Source organism: Prosopis cineraria, unplaced genomic scaffold (genome assembly GCF_029017545.1).
Source record: "Prosopis cineraria cultivar Desert tree isolate PC_DT_omini unplaced genomic scaffold, ASM2901754v1 PC11, whole genome shotgun sequence".
Lineage (NCBI taxonomy): Eukaryota > Viridiplantae > Streptophyta > Magnoliopsida > Fabales > Fabaceae > Prosopis > Prosopis cineraria.
Genome location: NW_026555342.1, coordinates 7,287,777 through 7,309,627, shown reverse-complemented (window position 1 = coordinate 7,309,627; position 21,851 = coordinate 7,287,777). Strand labels below are relative to the sequence as shown.

At 31.7% G+C, this 21,851-nt stretch overlaps 2 protein-coding genes across 2 annotated transcripts; both read left to right on the top strand.

The window, feature by feature from the left end:
• Positions 1–11,766: 11,766 nt before the first annotated feature.
• LOC129287087 (berberine bridge enzyme-like 21) lies at positions 11,767–13,733 on the top strand. Its single transcript, XM_054923242.1, has one exon. The coding sequence runs from the start codon at positions 11,778–11,780 to the stop codon at positions 13,566–13,568; it is 1,791 nt and encodes a 596-aa protein (XP_054779217.1). The 5' UTR covers positions 11,767–11,777; the 3' UTR covers positions 13,569–13,733.
• Positions 13,734–17,279: 3,546 nt separating this feature from the next.
• On the top strand, positions 17,280–19,113 carry LOC129287120 (berberine bridge enzyme-like 21). The gene has a single exon (XM_054923279.1). It carries the CDS (start codon positions 17,421–17,423, stop codon positions 19,011–19,013), a length of 1,593 nt encoding a protein of 530 aa, XP_054779254.1. The 5' UTR covers positions 17,280–17,420; the 3' UTR covers positions 19,014–19,113.
• Positions 19,114–21,851: the final 2,738 nt, after the last annotated feature.

Here is a 21,851-nt window from a genome sequence, read left to right as displayed (position 1 = left end):
TAATTCCTCTCCAATTAAACTGATTTTGTGAGCAATTAGTGGGGAATTAATTTCTCTCCAATCAACAAGGATAGAGTTCCTTGTCAAAAGTCCTGGCTAAAAAAATAGGATTAGCAAGGCATTTTAGTTCCTTACCAAAATTTAGAGAGGAAATAATGTCTTTGCTAATTTCTCGTTAATTAGCGAGGAGAATAAATTATGCTTCGCTAAATGTTAGCGACCTGTTATTTAACTATGAATTTAATGAAAAAATAATTTTCTCGCTAAATTGATATTAACAAGGAATATAATTGATTTAGCGAAGAATATGGTCCTCACTAAATCTTGATTTTCTACTAGTGAATGCATAACTAGGAGAAAACGATAATTTTACCTAAAGTCTTATATGAATAAATGCATTTGAGTTGCAAAATTTTAAAATTATAAGTGAATATAATTTAGTAGTTTTTAAAATAAGTTCTCGATTAAAATTATATGGCAAGAAAATAAATGATGAGGGCTTATAAGAGAAGACATCAACTTTTCATGTTTTAAATATGCTCCTACAGCAGCAATATCATGAAAAAAGTTTTTAAAATATTCTAAATTAATTCAATGTCTTTTTGTAGTTGAACAAAATAATGAACTATTGATAAAAATTATAAAATTCATCCCATTGGATTAACTCCATTTCCTAAAACAAATGTGACTATACATATCAATTACTATGGTCATAGTTGTGGTAGCGATCGCAGCCATGGACGTGGTGGTTGTAATATTCTAAATTTTAATCTTAGTATACTAAAATAATTATAGGTAATTTCAAAGCATAGGAAAGGAATTTCAAGATATAAAAAATTATTAAACATTTATTGATGACTAGAAATTTAGAAAAAAGGTAAAATAATCTAAATAGGAAAACTTATCTAAAAGAAAATAATTTCAAAAGTTTTAATTTAAAAAAAGATATAATAATAAAAAAATATAAAAGAGAGGGGATGAATGGCTATACATATATATAGAGAGAGGAAATATTTATTATATAGTTATAAACAAATAATATTTTGTGTGTGTGTGTGTGTGTGTGTGTGTGTGTGTGTGTTTTTCTTTAAAAAAAAAGGGGGGAGTCATTTTAATGATTGAAACCCAAAACGCGCGCGCGCATTCACATTTTGCATTAGCAGCACACAGGCATGATGGCAAGCGGGGTGGATAAAGAGCGTCGCCGAGAAGATGGGAAATGTAGAACTTAGGCTATAGTCAAAATTTTAAAGGGTGAGTTTAGGCCTTTTAAGATCAGATAACTGTTTTAAATTTTTAGTTCTGTCTATCTATCTTCGTAATTTTTAAATTCTTGAGCGTGAGAAATCTAGGATGTAATCTATTTAAATTTTTCAGATTTTTTTGCTGGTAGATAATTTCTCTAATAATAAATCTAGATCTGTCTTGAGGTTTTAAGAGCTTTATTTTCCATATATAAATTTTTTATCAAATTTGAGAATTTTTAAAGTAAGATTTGAGGCTTAGAATATAAATTTGTGATGACTAAAAGATTAAAATCAATGCTTTAGAGTTATAAAAATTTGTTAGAGTTATAAATATAAAGAAATTAGTTGCTGGATATAAATTTTCAAGAGAATTTTGGATTTTTTAAGGTGGCTTTAAGGTCTAAGAATAGCTTTAGAGTATCACTAAGGTACTTGGTAACTATTTAGAATTATATATTAATATTTTGCTGGGATTTGCTAAGTGGTTACTTGTAAGTTAAAAGAGAATAGATAACTTTATGTTTTATCATGTGTATGCAAGACATGGTTGATGTTGTGATTTGTATAAATATGTTTTGTATATTTTTACCCATGAGCATGCTATAAGTATATATAACTGCTAAGACTACAAAATGATAAAAATATAATTTATTAGAATTGTATTATTTGAATTCTGTCAAGCTTGCTTGTAAATTCTATCGGATATTATGACAATGTAGGAGTACATTATTTTTTTCAAACATGCTTGTATGCATTGTGAATGTTACACATGCATGATTTGCATTGGTGATGGGTTGAGGAGGAAACAATGTTGATACACGTATATGATTTAATAACCATATGGTTTGCCTCCAATGTGTGCATAATAGTTGCCCTTGTATAAGGCTTCATTCCTCAATACTTACTTAATCAGGTTTGTAAAGGGAGAACAAAAGACAGTAACGTCTCCTAATTTGGTTCTTTAAGGGGGGAGCCATAGGCTCTGTGCCTTTGGCCAGGCACATCTCAAGCATTGGAGGAGTTTGGTTTGGTCCAATGTGTAGATTAAATCATGGATAAGCCTATGGTTCTATTCAGCAATATAAGGCTGGAAGGAGTAATAAAGGAGGCTACATGCATCACTGTCACTTGTATATAACATTGTGATTGATTATAGTCTAGTAGTAAATAATAATGTGAATATGTATTATAAATTATGAATTGATGTATCCAGATATTTGGTTTGTATGTCAATGATCAAATTTTGAATTACTAAGACATTAGTGCTCATCCCATTTTTTAATATTCCCATGTGCTGGTTCAAGTAGGAAGTAAGAGGAGACACAAGAAGAGTAAGCTTTGGGGCTTTGTTGCACTCCTCTTATTAGGTACACGTTTACTTCTCACATATTTAATATTGCCATGGTTCTAGAATGTGTTTTCAATTTGATTAACTTATATGATAATTCTAGAAGACTTATTTTTGACGTGAAAATTATCTAAATATTATATTTTGATTGCAAATCTCAAAATGATTTTATTTTTGTTAAATAATAGATTTTTTTCCTTTTAACCATGGTAAACTCTGGCAACTATAGTTTTGTATTGTCTACCTTGATTAACTTTTAGCAAATGGGTTTCAATTTTTTCTACCACAATAGATATATGTTTGGGTTTTTTTTTTACCATGGTAATTTTAAGGTCATTTTTATGAGGGCGTTACAATGGTGGTATGGGACATGCTAATTATCATTATCATGGTGGTGGTGGTATTAATTATAATCCTAATATCCACCGAAAGAAGAAAAATAATGAAAGGAAAAAAGAGAGATAAGAGCAGTCCTTAAAAATTATTGAAAATCAATGTTATTGGTGTAGTATAAAGAGGCATTGATCACTTACCTATCGTACACCTGCGTATCTAGCAAAGCTTTATCAAGCCTCCATCAAAAGAAATTCAAATAATGTGGAAGCAAATATCACTTTTTAAAATGATGATGTTGAGGCAAATTTTATATACAAAATGATAAAATTATTGAGTTGGATGATATTAATAGTTTGATGCTATGGCACACTTGGAGGCAGTTGATTTTTTTGAAAATTAAGATAAGACAATTTTAGTTGAAAAATAATTAAAATAATTTGAATTATGCTTTTGAATTACATTTCACTTTTGTTTCTATGATTTAGCGTTCTTGTTTTTTTTTTTTTGATAATAAAAGCATTATTGCTTGGAATGAATTTTATTAAGAATTTATTTTAATGCATTTTCTTTCTTTTGTTGAAGAATATGGATATTCTCCTTTCTTTCATCAGATACAACAATGAAGATATATATCTCATGGATAGTGCTACAATGCACACCATACTTAAAGATAAAAAAAAATATTTTACTTATTGAACAATAAGAGATGGAAGTGCCAATACCATAAAGGTAACACTAAATTAAGGCTCTGGAAGAGCAATTATACTATTACCTGAAGGAACAAACAATATTATAAATGATGCATTATATTCATATAAGTCTCAAATAAATTTATTAAATTTTAAAGATATCTATCAAAATGGGTATTATATAGAGACTATAAATAAGAAAGATGTTAAATATTTGCATATTACAGAATTTAGATTTGGAAAGAAATGTATCATAGAGAGATTATCCATGTTATCTTCTAGTTTGTACTATACAAATAATAGTGTAGTTGAAATAAATGCAATAGTCAACAAGAAGTTTATTGATTAGGATACATTTATCATTTGACATGATTGGTTAGGCCATCTTGAGTCAACCATGATACAAAAAATTATTGTAAATTTACATCAACATCCATTTAAGAATCAGAAGATTCTTTAATTTAAGAATTTTTCATGTGCTACTTACTTTCAAGAAAAATTAATTAAAAGACCTCCAGTTCCAAAAGTAAGATAATTGAATCCCCTATTTTTCTTGAACATATCTAAGGGGATATATGTAGACCTATCCATCCACCATGTGAACTATTTAGATATTTTATGATTTTAATATATGCATCTATAAGATGGTCACATGTGTGTTTGCTATCAACACATAATTTAACATTTGCAAGATTACTTGCTCAGATAATTCAATTACAAGCACAGCTTTCCAAATTATACAATTAAGTCAATTCATCTTAATAATACGAGTGAATTTTCGTTGCAATTTTTTCATGATTTTTGCATATCAACTGAAATAACAATTGAAAAATCTGTTACTTATGTCCATACTTAAAATAGTCTAGCAAAATCATTCATTAAATGTATCCAATTGATAGCTAGACTAATGCTCTTAAGGACAAAACTTCCTATTTCAACATGGGAACATGCAATTTTACATGTAGTAGCCCTTGTGCACTTTAAGCCAACAAGTTATTATAAATTTTTTCTGTTATAATTGGCTTTTGATTAGGAGCCAAATATTTTTTATCTTATAATTTTTAGATGTGCAGCGTTTGTTCCTATTACTTTACCACAACACACAAAGATGAAACCTCAAAGAAGATTGGAAATATATATTGGTTTTGAATCTTCCTCTATAATCAAGTATCTAGAACCATTAACTGGAGATTTATTTACAGCTTATGATTATCATTTTGATGAAATAATTTTCTCAATATTAAGGGAGAAAACAAGTAGCTGGACAAAGAAATTATATGAAATGTATTATCATTATTTCATATAAATCCTTGCACGAAGTAATGTGAACTTGAAGTTAAAAATAATTCATTTGCAAAATATTGCAAATCAATTGCCAAGTGTATTTACTAACCTCAAAAAGATTATCAACTCTCATATTTCAACTAAAAATATTCCTATTAGAATTGATGTCCTAGTAAGACAATTAAAAAGTGCACATGAATCTAAGCCACACTTGAAGTGTGGTAGATCAATTGGTTCCAAAAATAAAAATCCTAGAAAGAAGAAAGGAGCACAAAACAAAGATGTCATAGATAAAGATGTTATAGTTAAGGAAGCTAGTACTTTAGAAGAGTATGGAGACATAACTAATTAGAAGACTCCAGAAGAGATCTAGGTACCTGAAAATAATGAAAAGATCTTAATAAGTTATATTATTATGGGAAAAAGATGAAATCAAAAAAATATAGTTGTCGATGACATATGTTAATATAATGTTACTGTGGAAATAATGAATTAAAATGAGGATCTAGAATTAAAATTAGTTGAAAAATATAGACATAGAAATGATTGGCCAAAATGAAAAGATACAATTCAAACAGAGCTAAATTTACTTTCAAAATGTGAAGTTTTTGAACTTTTAATCTGAATACCTAATGGTGTAGAATCAGTTAGATATAGAGGGCTATTTGTGTGAAAATAAAATGAGAAAAATGAAGTCATTAATCGGATATAAAGAATGAATAGTAGCACAAAAATTTTCACAAAAACCTAGTATATACATATTCTCTTGTGGTGGATGCAATCACTTTTAAAAAACTAATTAGATCTGGCAGCACACATAAAACTTAATATGTGTCTAGTGGATATTGTTACAACCTATTTATATAGCTCTTTATATATAGAGATTTATATGAAAATTCTTGAAGGATTTAAATTTCTAAAAACATGTAAAGATTTTTGAGAAAAATATGCAATTCATTTGCATAAATCTTTGTATATATTGAAATAATATGGAAGAATGTGATATAATCATCTCAGTGAATATTTGCTGAATAAAAGTTATAAAAATAATCCAATATCTTCATGTATTTTTATAAGGAGAAAAGGGTCATGGTTTGTTACAATTGTTATCTATGTGAATGATTTGAATATAATTAAAACTCTTGAAAAGCTTTAAAAGACAGTTAATTACTTATAGAAAGAAACAGAAAGAACTTGAAATAATATTAGAAGAATAAAATTTTGCCTTAATTTATAAATCAAGTACTTAATAAATAAAATTTTTTCTCATCAATCAATTTACATTAAAAAAATATTAAAGTAATTTTATATAAATAAAATATATTTATTAATTACTTTAATAATTGTAAAATCTTTCAATGAAAAAAAAACATCCTTTTTAATTTCTCTCAAGAGAAAGATGAAACGTAGTACGCCTTTCATACGCAAGCTGTCTCTCACTTCTGGCATGGAATTGCTGAAGTATGGCCTGACACTGAAATGCACCTAGCATAGCACTTGGGAAATGGCAATAGTATCCTACTCTGGCAGGACAACTAGATTAGTGATATGGGACACCTTAAGTTCCTCGCATATGCTGACATCCTAGCTGCTATCTTTCAACAGCCTGTGAGAGACTGCATTGATGAATTTGGACAATGGAAATGGTCACTATTCCGAAGCCTCCTTCCATCAAATTTCAATATCAAACTCGCCACTAAAGTTCCACCACCAATCAGCACAAACCCTGACACCTGCTATTAGAATCTCAACCTGAATGGTGAATTCTCTATTGCTTCAGCATACGCGGCCAAACTAGAGCTTAACTAGAATGTACCTGAGTTTTACTAGGAATGGATATGGAAGTGGCCAGGATTGCAACGTATTCGAACCTTCCTTTAGCTAATGATGAAGAATCGACTGCTTACCAATGCTGAAAGAAAACGTCGTGGAATTTTTGAGGATGCTTCCTGCTCCAAGTGTAATGCTGACATTGAAGGCATAGACCACATCCTTTGATAATACCCCACTACTCGTGCCTGTTGGAGATTGGTCTTGCCCTATACTGAACCACCAACATTCTTTACCAAGCCCTTCAAGGAATGGATTCTCTGGAACTTAAATCCACGCCTCATGGGTACACATTGGAGACTTGGATTTGGCACCCTCCGTTGGAAACTCTGGACCAATAGAAATAGGAGAATCTTTATGGATGAGCATGAAACACCACATAGTTTAGTTATTTCTATTTGTAGTTTAGTTAATGCCATTGTCAAAACGCGTCAGATGGTTAACACCATTGATCATGCCACTTAACGTGCTTTTTGTTCATTCTTGCGTGCTGTACATATTTGTTTAATGATAATCCATTCCCTTTCAAAAAGAAAAGTACCACATATCTTAGCACTATAAATGTATTAATGTATCTTGCTAATTCAATAAGACCTGATATTACATTTGTTATAAATTTATTAGCAATATTTAGTTCTTTTCCAACAAAAAGACATTGAAATTGAGTTAAACCTTATTTTGATATCTTTGAAGGGCAATAGATATGGAATTATTTTATTCTAATAAATTTGAATCATAACTTATTACTTATATAGATACAAGATTTTGATCACACCCACATAAAGGTATATCACAAACTAAATATTTATTTATTTGTGGGGTATAGCAATATCTTAGCATTCAATAAAACAAACTGTTGTTGCTACCTCATCAAATCATACAAAAATAATTGCAATTCATGAGACAAGTAGAGAATGTGTTCGTCTAAGATTAATGATCCATCATATCCAAAAAAATGTGTGGTTTATTGTTAAAAAATATATTCCAATAATATTATATAAAGATAATACAATGTACATAGCTCAATTGAAAAGAAAATATATTAAAGGAGATAAAATAAAACATATTTTTTCTCTTCATTTCTTATATTATCTTATTTTTTTTCTACTCTTCATATTAGTTATATTTTATAACAAGAAGTACGAAGTTATCACAGTTGTTATGGGATAGATTATAATTAAACAAACGTGAGGAAGAATTAATTTTGAAATCATAATTGATTGCTTTATACTTCCTCTATTTCAAATTATAAGATATTTTTAAATAATATTACATATATTAATAAAGCTTTTTAAATATACTTTAAATTTTATTTTTAAAAAACAAAAATATAAACTTCAAAAAATATTTTTTATTTAATATTTTATTTATAAAAACTATTAAAAAAATATAATAAGAAGAGTAATATTTTAAAATACTAAATATCTTTTAAAAATATACTTTATAATTTGGGACAGGCGAGTGCAAATCTCGGTGGAAACAGTTCCATTACGAACAACCCCAAGCTGGAGTATTTTTCAAAACTGGGAGCATTCAATTCAAATGGTCAGTTCAGCTAATTAATTTAGAGTTTACTTTTCTTTTCTCTTCTTTTCTTTTCTGGTAAAAAGAGTTTACTTTCCAATTTTGATCACAAACGAGCAGACCAAGTGATGAAAATGACCTTTGACTCGGTCTCTTCGAAAGCAGTGCATTCGTCTCCATTTGTCAATGTTACATTAAATGTAACACCCTCATTCATTACATTTTTATTTGGAAATAAATATATATAAGTTCCGGCCAGGAAATAAAATATATCAATAAAAGTAATATACAGAGTCCAAGCAGATAATTGACGAGAAACACTGAAAGTAACTTATAGTTTGTGAAGCAAAATGAATCCATAAATACTACATTATTCGGTAAAATTCTATGTTTTCATGCTTGACTGAAAGAGAAAAGTGAACTGAAAGGGGAAAAAAAAACTGAAAAGAAAATAAATATCGCACATACCCCTTTTTTTTCAAATAGAAAAATTTTAGAAAGAAAACTTTAACTTCTAAATTTATCCACGGGTGTTTTTTTCTCTATTTTCATTCATATATTTGGTTATTGTTTAAAATTTTTAAATTATTCATTATACATTTAATAATTTAGTAAATAAGAATTAAAATTGAATAAAAATGATTTGTAATTATATTTTTTCCCACTAGTCTTTGTCAAAAAAAAATTCCATTAATAATATATAATAAAAAATATATAAATAACATGTTAAAGTTTTAAGTTTTACCCATATAAAAAAAATAACTTTTTCCTCCTTTTTATTTTTTCTTCGTCGGCTAATTAATTTCTACCTTCACTTTTCACTTTAATTCTTTTTATTTTTTATCTTTTTTTTTTATTGATTTCTCTCGCGGCCCAAGCATTGCATCAAGAGAGGGATCTTTTTAATTTTTTTTCTCCATTTTCCCTTACTTCCTCCATTCTGACCATTCAAATTATTTTATTAAATAATTTTTTTAAATAATAAAATTAAATTCTCACCATTCAAATTATTTTATTAAATAATTTTTTTAAATAATAAAATTAATGAATGGTGGAGATAGGGACATAAAGAAAAATGAAGGAGAAAAAAAATAAAAAGATCCTCTTTCCGTTGCGTCAGAGATTGAAGAGAAAGTGTTTTTCCCAGCCTCTCCATCAATTCTCAATTATTTGTGAAAGTTATTTAGAGAGAAATATCAAATCTGACGGCTTAAAGTTTCTTCAAGTACGCGTTGGTGATCATATTTAGGGTCTGGCTAAAAAAAAAAAAGATCATATTTAGGAAAAATGACAATACCATCTCTCAAATTATATACATAATACTCTTATTACTCTAATATCTAAAAATATCATAATTTTATTAAAATCTCTTAAAATTTCTGTATTAATAAATTTTAAATTAAAAATATTTTTTTATCTTTATTGATAAATTATTTTTTTTATTCAATTCTTCTGATTTTTAAATAAAAATTATTATTACTTAAATAAAAGTTATGATTGTGATTTATTATTTTAAAAATTTATTTTTTAATAACAAAAATTACATTTAATAAGTTATAATTTTTTATTCAATTTTTATAATTTATAAAAAAAATTATTATTATTCAAATAAAATTGTGACTGTGACTTATTATTTTACAAACTTATTTTTTAATAATAAAACTTACATTTGATAAGTTGTGATTTTTTAGTTAACTTTTGAGATTTACTGAACAAAAATTATTATTCTTGAAGTAAAAGTTATAATTAAAATTTATTATTTTTAATAAAGATAAAATGAACTTTTTATTTTAAAATTTATTAACACAAATTTTTTTAGAGATTTTAATAAAATTATAATTATGATATTGTAAAAAATTATGTTATTATTTATATAATTTAGGAGATTTCATTGTAGCTTTCCATCACATTTATTGCTTTACGCGTTCCACTTTGTCACTCGTAATAATATTCGTTTCCCACCCTGGTTCTTTGACTACAGCATCTGATCTTCATCCGATTATTCACTTGTTATGTCTTTCATTCCCGCTTTTCTTTTTCATTCTGTATTCTACTCAATTCTCTATTTGATTTATCATTGCGTATGAATCACCCATAAAGAGTGCTTAATTGACGGTTTTTATTTTTTTTTCCTTATGATTTCGATTACTTAATAGCTAATAAACGCAGTTATTTCAGAGAGTTATATCATCTTGTCACCGATTTTTCCGAGGGCAGACTTTGTTTGAACAGCGTGATTTCAGATCAAAGATTCATTAAAAAAGGAACACTGTAATCTACTTGACAAGTAATACTATTTGTTAATTAAGAATTATAAAATTAAACTGAATTCCAAATCCGTGGATTATGCACTTTACATTGTGACCTTATTCACTGACCCTACCTTAATGTATATTTGATCTCATTCTAATTAAGATACACCACAAATTGAGTTGACTAGAGAACTTTGCATAAAAAAAAAAAAGAAATAAAGAAAAAGAAAAAAGAAGTTGACTAGACAACTCCTTGCGGAGATGTACGTCTCTTTTGCCGATCTTTTCATGGCCCTGGCCACACACACATTGTTTGGGTTATTTTTGAAAATATACCTCAGTAAATTTTCACCGAGTCGCGAGGAGTCAGCTATATATTTGTTTTTCCGAAACAAGAGAAACTCCATTGGTAACTAATGGTTCCTTTTTTTCTTGTTTTATTGGGGTTCTAGAATAACAATGAAATGAAAATGGTCATTTTCAAAGACGAAATTAAAGAGACCAGAAATACTTGGATAATATTTGCCGATGGTTTACTCACGGTCAGGTATGGATTTATTTTTTAACATATTCGTGCGAAACGGTTATTAACATCAACTGATTAAGCTAATCATTTGTCCGGTTTAATTATGAATTCAAACACAACATATTATACTAATGCTTTAAATATCCTTTCGAACCACTCAAGGAACAAATGCAATTGCTGCGCGCCGTACACACATAACAGAGACCAAGGCTAGTTATTATAAATGAATAATAAAACTTACACTAAAATTAATGTCCTTTTCTGAAGAAAATAAAAAACCCCATGTTATCGTGTCTAAGCTGTGTGCTATAGTCCAAATTTATTTGTTACAGAAGTTCAAACGATATTAAAACTTAAAAGGACATATATAAAAGCATAAACAAGCTAAGAGAGCCGGGACCGTAGGAGCGAGTGGGCTGTAAACCATGTTAATTGTTCGCTTTGAATATCACTAGTTCAAAGTTTTGACTGTATCATAAATAACGTATACTTTGCGCTTCTGGATAATTAATCAGTAATCACCTTCGAGGAAATTTCAAACAGACTGCAGAAAAACAAGAATCAGTTTTTGTTTTGGTTTTTTTTTTTCAAAAAAACCTTTTGTAAACAGCACGACAAATAATCTAAATTGAATTACAACTGTACAAGGCATATGCTTGGACTTCACGAGGACGTCGGAATTGGATCGTTAGAAAAGTTAAAACAGCACAACTGATGGAAGATCCTATTAGTCCCCGTAAGATGAGCCAGTGCTTAATTTTCTCACGTTCCAACTTGGGCCAAATGTTAGGTGCTTGTGGACCCATCTCTATCCCGTCTTCCTCCCACCCTCCGTACTATAAAACACATCACTTCTCGGTTTCTCTTGCCCACATTGATTCCCACGCATGCCTACCATTGCTTCTGCTCATGTCGACACAAGCATCATCCCCTCTTTCTCCATATCTTTCTTCGATTCTTCTTCTTCTTCTTCTTCATCTTTATGTCTCTGTTTCTTTTGCAGACCCAACTTCCATTTACAGCCCCTTCCTCGACTGTCTAACCAAACACGCGGATCCATCCGACGATCTCTCCGACATTGTATACGCAAAAACAAATGTTTCCTACACTTCAATCCTTGAAAATTACATCAGAAATGCCAGATTCAACACTTCCTCAACCCCAAAACCCTCCATCATCGTCACCCCTTCCAAGGAATCCCATGTCCAAGCCACTGTAATTTGCGCCAAATACATCGGAGTTCAAATCAAAATCCGGAGCGGTGGCCACGATTATGAGGGCACCTCCTACGTCTCCGACCAAACCTTCATCATCCTCGACCTCTTCAACCTCAGAAACATCTCCGTCGACATCCCAAACGAGGTTGCCGTCGTTCAGTCGGGGGCCACCCTCGGAGAGTTATATTACCGTATCTGGGAAAAAAGTAAGGTTCATGGATTCCCTGCAGGGGTGTGTCCCACCGTCGGCGTGGGAGGTCATCTGGGCGGAGGAGGGTACGGCAACATGCTTCGAAAATACGGCTTGTCTGTGGATCATATTATTGATGCTACGATTGTCGATGTGAACGGTAGAATATTAAACAAGGATTCCATGGGAGAAAATCTTTTCTGGGCTATTAAAGGAGGAGGAGGCGGCAGTTTTGGGGTTATACTGTCCTTCACTGTTAAACTCGTTCGCGTGCCAGAAACTGTAACTGTCTTCCGAGTTCAGAAGACACTGGAAGAAAATGCCACCGATCTCGTGGTTCAGTGGCAAGATGTTGCTCCTCAAACAGATGACAGGCTTTTCATGAGGCTGCTTTTACAGCCCGTGACTTCTAAGGTGAACAAGAATCAGAAAACAGTGAGAGCTTCCGTGGTGACATTGTTTCTCGGACGGTCCGATGAACTGGTGACACTATTGGAGAAGGAGTTTCCTCTGCTGGGTCTGAAGAAAGAAAACTGCAACGAAACGAGCTGGATTGATTCTGTGCTTTGGTGGGCAAATTTCGCTTTGGGAACAAAGCCAGAAGTGTTGCTCGACAGGAAGCTGAACTCCGCGAACTTCCTCAAGAGGAAATCAGATTATGTTCAGACGCCAATCTCCAGAGCTGGTCTGGAGTGGATATGGAAGAAGATGATAGAGCTGGGGAAAACAGGGTTTGTTTTCAATCCTTACGGAGGAAGAATGAGCGAGATTCCGTCAGATGCGACGGCGTTTCCTCATCGAGCAGGGAATCTGTTCAAGATTCAGTATTCGGTGAATTGGAACGAAGCAGGAAGTGCAGCGGACAAGAATTTCACAAGTCAAGCGAGAAGGCTGTACAGTTATATGACGCCATTCGTGTCGAAGAATCCAAGGAGCGCCTTCTTGAATTACAGGGACCTGGATATCGGGATCAATCATTTTGAGGAGAACAGCTTCGAAGAAGGTCAAGTTTATGGAAGAAAATACTTCAACGACAACTTGGAGAGGCTGGTGAAGGTGAAGAGCGCTGTGGATCCCCAAAACTTTTTCAGAAACGAGCAGAGCATACCCGTGCTTCCAAAATAGTTATGAGGAGGGTGATCGAGCAACGAAGCAGATTCCTCCGAACACGATTATGTTTGATTATTGCAGAATTTCCTTTTTTTATTATTTAATTTTCAATCATTAAAATCTAAACATTGTACTGTAACTAGGCTCATAGCGATAATAAAGATATTAAGATTGTGCAAACAGTTGACCGAGTCCGCGGAGAAATTTCTTGTGGTGGTGCCATAAGTCAGTTGAGTGTTCCCACTTCCCAAGGATGCCGGGTCAGTGTGCCAAAAAATCATCCCAAAAAAATAATGACAAGCAATAGTTTCAAAGTAAATGTAGTGTTTTCTTTGATTAGGTGGCGGTGTTGTTTAATTCCCACTCGTAGGTGGTTGAATATTGATAAATTAGTTATTTAATTGTTGTAAAAATATGGACGAGAGTAGACTGAAGATATTAAGGATTTAAAATAAGACGGACGAGGGTGCAGAGTAGAGTTCGTAGTTGTCAAAAAAAATCTGCGAATCATGAATCATGAGGCGTGAGTTGTGGTTTGGGAATTGTGGAAGTGAAACGGTCCCATATGGTCGCAATTTTAGCCATTCATTCATGTATCTGGAGATTTGGATTGGAGCGCAGCTGCACAAGTTGTTGTCCAACTAGAGAGTAGGGCGATCTATCCACATCAAGCCTATTATATATATACGGCCATCTTGAGGTGAGGGGTTGTCCCCATCACATTTGCTTTTCAAATGATGAGGACGTGGAGCGAGCAAATAATTCATTATATTCATTTTCTTGAAAAACATTTTTTAGGACCTCATTCAGCGCACTCGCTTGCTTATTAACAGGAATTAGCAACTTATTTTGAGATTTAGTAAACGTGAGTGTAATGTTTATATAGGCTGAAAGGCTGATAGATTAGCTAAATATGGTAGCACCATCTTTAATCATCGTCTTTCTTGCCTGTTGAGAGAGGAGGGTGAAGAAAGAAGCAAGCCTGATGTAAGGACATTGATGTAATCTTCTTAATTTAATGTATCCCCTGTTATTGTTGTGAGGGAGGGAGGGAGAAAATGAGCTCAATAACCTGAAACAATACAGTTTTCATAAATTATGAATGAGATTTTTAAATATTTTAAAATATGGCCCATTCATAAAAGTAATTAGATATATTTTATTTTTTTATCTTCAAATTAAATTTATTATTAAAACTAAGGGTGTTCGGTTTATACTCGTCCCGATTAGCCCGATATTATCCCGACATGAAAATAATTAGGACGGGACTTTACAGGATGAAATAGGAAAGAAGTTCGAGATGGGACGGGATATAGGATTACCATCGGGACGTCCCATCCCGTCCTAAATATTATATATATTATTTTTTATTTTAAAAATATACATTAAATATATTAATTATATTAATATAATTTATACTTATATTAATTATATCAATTATAATTTCAATACTTGCAATTTTTATATAAAATTAAATTTTTTTATATTGATAATTTTAATGACATAGAATAAACATGGTAGTACATTTCTTTATAATATATTGATTATATTAATATAATTTATTCTTGTATCTATATATTTAACAACTTTTATTTATATTGTATTTCTTGTTTTATTTTTGAAAGAGTAATTAGCTTAGCACATTTCAACTAAAATAGAAGAAAAATAATTTGATGTTATACTTAGCTTGTCTGTTATTTTTGCTCTTACAGCCTAGAGATCACTTGTAATTGCTATCATAATATGTAGCTGTGATTAATGTAATTCAATAATTGACTTCAAATTGATGTAATTTATGTACTTGTATTATTTTGATTTTAAACTTCATAAATTACATGAATTAAAATTTTAATAAATGTTATCATCCAGATCTTTCTTTGTCATTGTCTGATTTATCGAGACGATAAGATGTTCCGATCACATCTCAGATCTTACTTGTATTATTTCTTTTCATGGGAAATATATTTTAAAAAAGCTACTTCCAATTGTATCCAATAATGATTGTCAGATCAAATTCAGTTAGATAGTTATACAAAAAACAAGTATAATCAGCTAGCGAACACAATATAGAGCCACAATATCTAAAGGCTATTTGGTACATGTACATCACTGAGTTAGCTAGAATTATTCTCTTTTTCTCATCTTGTTTATCAATCTCATCTCAAATATCTCTTATTTTATTAGTTTTATAGCATATTTTTAAAATACTATATATTTACGTATGATATAAAAACTTCAATAAATTATACTATTCACGAGTGATAAATGCAGCGATTGATTTCTCATATTCAATAGCATCAAACTCACATCAGTAGCATCTTATACAAATATGTTTCTCACAATTAAGTTGTCATATGATTGTTTAGTTCTCAAAGATTCAAAATATATTAATAGAAAAATATTTTAAAATATGCAAAAGATAGTGAAATTATATAAAATGTTATAATTTTTTCTAAAGTCTTTGAAGACTTTTTTAACATTAATGATTTTTGATAAAATGACTAAAATACTCCCAATTCAAAATATAGCTTGAACCCAAAAAAGTAAACATCAGTAATTATTTCAGTTTAAGTAATAATTATTTTTTTTCTAAAAATGACTAAAGTGGTACAAATAATCACAACTTCATCTATGCAAATTTTCGATTCACTGAAATTCAAGTGTTATAAATATCCATGACTACTTTAGTTTAAGTAATGATTAATTTTTTTTAAATGACTAAAACAAAACAAGCAATTACAACTTCTTTATGTAAATTTTTTTATTTTAAATTGGACATATTTTAATAATTTTATTAAAAATTATTAATGTTAGAAACGTGGTATAACATCATGGAGAACTCATTATTATTTACATATTTCATGAGATTTTTTCTGTCATTTTTACTATATTAATTTTTGGTATATTAAAAAGTTTATATCACATTTAGAATTTTCTCATCACCACAAACCTTTCGCGAAAAATTATGTACCATCTAGTTGAGGTTCACAGTATTTCATTAATATATACACACACACTAATAAAGAAGGAATTAAATTAAATATAACATTTCGGGAATTGAATATCATATGTAAGATTCAATTGATGTATGTTTCTGGCCGGAAAAAAAAAATTGATGTATGCATTATTATGGATTAAATAATACTCTCCCTTTAAAATTGTAAGACACTTTTTTAAGGGTTATTTTTTTACTTATCCTTTTTTTTAAAGGATTGGTTGTTAAAAATATAAGGTATTTTTAGTATTTATAATTTAATTAATGTATTTTTTAAATTCTTTTAATAATAAATAGTTTTATATTTACTTTTAAGTAAAATATTTTATTAAATAAAAGTAAATATGAAAATATTATATTAGTTTGAAAATAGTTAACTAATTTATTGGAGTAGGATTTGATTAAAAATACTTTACATTTTTTAATAAAAGAGATATAATTATTAATTTTATAGAGAAATAAAATTTGATCCCAAAGAAAACTAAAATTCAGTTTTTTTCTGTTTCAAATATGGGTTCATGATTTATTTTACTAAATGTGAAAAAACAAGAAACAGAAACCAGGACGAAAATGTTCGAATTTTGACTGATTATAGCATTTAATGTATTTCTCAATTAAATTTCGGAAACAGTAAGAAAGAGAAAAAAGAGGCGGAGTTGAGGAATTTTCGAAAACGGTAGTATCTGAATGTGAAACGAATTGAGGAATCTAATTAATCGGATCCAATGCAATCCATCACAATAAATTTCTAGAAAAAGTTCAATGTTCTGAATCACTAGGACCTCCCTTGTGTGTTGAATTTCATTCTCCTTCTCTCCGTGTATAATATATCAAGAAGAATCACTGGTCAGCGCCTCTCATAAGGGCCACCCATGGCACCCACCTTCACGCTCCTGTCTTGTCTTGTTCTTCTTCACCTCTCTGTTTCTTTTGCATACCCAGTATATGCTCCTTTCCTTCAATGCCTGACCAATATAGCCCACCCGTCCGACCATATCTCAGATGTAGTATTCGCTGGCACCAACGTTTCCTACACTTCACTTCTTCAAAATTACATCCGAAATGCCAGATTCAACACTTCCTCCACCCCAAAACCCTCCGTCATCGTAACCCCTTTGCAGCAGTCTCACGTCCAGGCCGCTGTAATTTGTGCTAGATCCATCGGCGTACAGATTAAAATCCGAAGTGGCGGCCATGATTACGAGGGCATCTCTTACGTCTCTTACCAGCCCTTCATCATCCTGGACCTCTTCAACTTCAGAAACATCTCCGTCGACATCCAAAACGAGGTCGCCGTGGTTCAGTCCGGCGCCACCGTCGGAGAGCTGTATTATCGGATTTGGGAGAAAAGCAAGGTTCATGGGTTTCCTGCCGGCGTGTGTCCCACCATGGGGGTGGGAGGCCATCTGAGCGGAGGAGGGTACGGGAACATGCTTCGCAAATTCGGCTTGTCCGTGGATAACGTTATCGATGCCACAATCGTTGATGTGAAAGGTAGAATATTAAATAAGGATTCCATGGGAGAAGATCTTTTCTGGGCCATCAAAGGAGGAGGAGGCGGGAGTTTCGGGGTTATCCTGTCCTACACCGTGAAACTGGTTCGCGTGCCAGAAGCCGTAACTACCTTCCGTGTTGAGAAGACACTGGAAGAAAATGCCACCGATCTTGTGGTTCAATGGCAGGACGTCGCTCCTCGTACAGACGACAGGCTTTTCATGAGGTTACTGTTAGCGCCGGCGACATCTAAGGTAAACAAGAAGCAGTTAACGGTAAGAGCTTCTGTGGTGGCACTGTTTCTGGGAGAATCCAAAGAAGTGGTGACGCTACTGGGGAAGGAGTTTCCGCGGCTGGGTTTGAAAAAGGAAAACTGTAACGAGACGAGTTGGATCGAGTCAGTGCTGTGGTGGGCGAATTATGATGCGGGCACGAAACCAGAAGTGCTGCTGGACAGAGAGTTGAACAAGGCCAAGTTCCTGAAGAGAAAGTCAGATTACGTTCAGACACCAATTTCGAGGGACAGGTTGGAGGGGATGTGGAAGAAGATGACGGAGCTGGGGAAAATAGGACTGGTTTTCAATCCTTACGGAGGAAGAATGAACGAGATCCCATCAGATGCGACCGCTTTTCCTCATCGAGGCGGGAATCTGTTCAAGATTCAGTACTCGGTGACTTGGGATGAAGCGGGAAGTGCGGTGGAAAAGAACCTGACGTCTCAAGCAAAAATGATGTATGATTACATGACGTCATTGGTGTCGAAGAATCCAAGGAGAGCCTTTTTGAATTACAGAGACCTGGACATTGGGATGAATAAATTTGACGAGAATAGCTACAGAGATGGCAAAGTGTACGGAAGAAAGTACTTCAATGAGAATTTTGAGAGGCTGGTGAAGGTTAAAAGTGAGGTGGATCCGAGAGACTTTTTCAGGAACGAGCAGAGCATACCAATACTTCCATCAAAGCAATAGAGCACTCTACACTACAGATTATGAGAGTATTCAACGGATGGCCTTACTTGTATTGCCAGATCGCCCTTGTGCCTAATAAAATCATATTTTAGGATGACAATACTTCAGGCTTGCCTCTCTCCCTTCACTAGTGAATGCTGTATTCAAGTCCAAATACGTAAATCTAATCCAATTATACTGAGATCATGACAATTGATGAAGAGGATGGATGACAATCTCAAAAGATTCTACTTTAATTTGTCTAACACACTACATAAACTAATGATATGGATATAAACTTGAATTTCAAATTCAAGTTATAAATTTATAAGAGTTATATCTCTGTTAAGAAATACCTGTATAAAATTGATTATCATTTAATTTAAATATATTTTAAATATAAATGATTGAAATTAAGATTATTATACTTAACATGAAAATTTTAAAATAGAACAACTTTTTTTGGTATTCCTTGTTTTTTATTAATATTAGTTGGAAAAAAAACTTATATACTTAGCCCCATATACTTTATGTGCTTGTTTTCAATTAATTAAATCAATATATGTGTATCTATTATAGATTATTTATTATATAATAAATTCTTGTTATTAATATTGTTAACATATTAAAATCTCATGTCTTGATTTGATTGGATGCAAGTATATTAAATATATAAGAGTAAGTATATAAGTCTTGCTCGTTTTAGTTTTTCATTTTTGAGTTTTATTTTTTTTAAGTTGGTCCTATTACTTTTATGATTGAGTTCTACTTAGTATATATTTAACTCACTCCCCACTCAATAAAAAGTCAACAAATTTAACGAATTTGATTGAGTTTGTATTTATTCTGAGTTTTTGAATGAGTTGATATAATTTTATAAATTAAAAAAATAAAAACGATAAATTTTGAGAATTAACTTGCAAGTTTAATCTAATTTGTATCTAGTTTGAATTTTTAAATAAATTGACACGATTTTTTAAGTTAAAAACAATAAACTCAAAAAGTCTAATGGGAGGGTTTGACAGCAATAGTTCTACTTGATTTGATTATTAGAGTTAGAAAATTTTCATACATATTATTAGAGTTAGAAAATTCTCATTAAAATAAATACGTGGATAAATAAAATTTGGCCATTGATTTATCAGGTAAATATATTTTATATAAAATAAACTAATTAAACTCATTTAAAAAAAATTATTTGAATATATAGTGGACATATTTTGAAATGAGATATACTTCTACCTTAATATTAGTACACCTAAAAACACGCAATAAAAAAATTCATGACATATGTATTAATACAAGTCTTTTTAAAATAGTTTAAAAGTTATGAAAAAATATTTTATGGTACATGTAGATGTAGAGAATCTACCCTTAAAAGAAATTAGAGTGTAAATTGCATTTGTACCGAACATACGATAAATTACTTGGATAAGGTACAACCAAAAAAAAAAAAAATTGGGAGTAAATGGGGAATTTCATTGACTCAATGAAACTGTACGAAGGAAACAAAGGAAAGACAAAAATTACGTCAGGGTCTTAATTGAAAACAGAGAAAGAGCGTAAAATCTAAAATGTAGTTGACTATGGCTGTAGCTTGAGAGATTACAGTATCAGTATAAAAAATCTCATCAGTGAAAATACGCCGATTCCAACGTAATATCCCAGAGCTTCCAACAAGCGATGCTGATCCTTATCTTCCAAGAAATGTCGAGATCAGGATTATGCAGACAGGTAATCAGCCACGAGTCAGTCTCCTTGCCATAAAAGTCAATGCACATATCAGATGATAAAATCTTCTTCCAAACTGACGCAGAAAAGGGGCAATCCCTTATGACATGTGATATTTTCTACCGTGCCAGTACAAAGGGAGCATTGGGCGTTCTGTGTAAACTTTTGACGAGTTCGTTCAGCATTGGTTAGGAGTTTTCCTTTGAGTAGCAACCATAGAAAAGTTCTGACTCTATGTGCCATAGGGAGCTTACAGACTCAGTCCAAATACTGTTAGAATCATGTCAGTTCCTTTAAGATTCTAGATGCATGAGTGACTTGATGGATTATCTGGTGTATTTTAACAGTAACAACCTGACTGAGAATATTCCCGGGGAGTAAATGACAAAAAATATTCCATTTCCAGCTTCCATGACTGTCAACATAATTCGTAATGGGCTTTTGGAGGTCATGTTCATTAATGTCAGCATATGATTGGTACCAATGCCCGGCTGTCCTTTAATATGCATAATTGTGTCTTGCCACATCTTAGTGATGTTTCTCCAGAAATGAGAACAGCATTTCCTATTAATATCTTGAGCAGTATCACCGGAGAGTTGATATTTACTCCCAAGGACACGAACCCAAAGAAGATTCGGTTCTTCTATGATCTTGAAGGCGAGTTTGGATGAGAAAGCCCTATTTTGGGCTTCCAAGTTGATGATTCCACAGCCACGATTCTTGAGTGGTTGACAAATCTCTCTCCATTTAACCAAGCTAATTCCTCGATGGTCATCTGAATAACCCCATAGGAACTTCCTTACAATTTTTTCAATTGCATTGCAACAAGTGGCTGGAATAATCCTAATTCTCTGCATTGTGCAGAAGGGGATGGAAGTGAGCGCAGATTTTGCAACAATGATGCGACCTGCCAACGAGAGCAAATGGCTTTTCCAACCCGCTAGTTTCTGATTAAGCCTTTCCAGAATATAAGTGGAAGTTCTGGAAGTTACTCTACCAGTAATAAGTGCTACTCCGAGGTATCGACCTAAAGATTCATTTCGTTTTAAGCTCACCCTCTGACAAATTGCAGCATGTGTTGAGGGAGCAACATTTTTTGAAAAGCAAGTCTGTATATTAGAGCTGCTC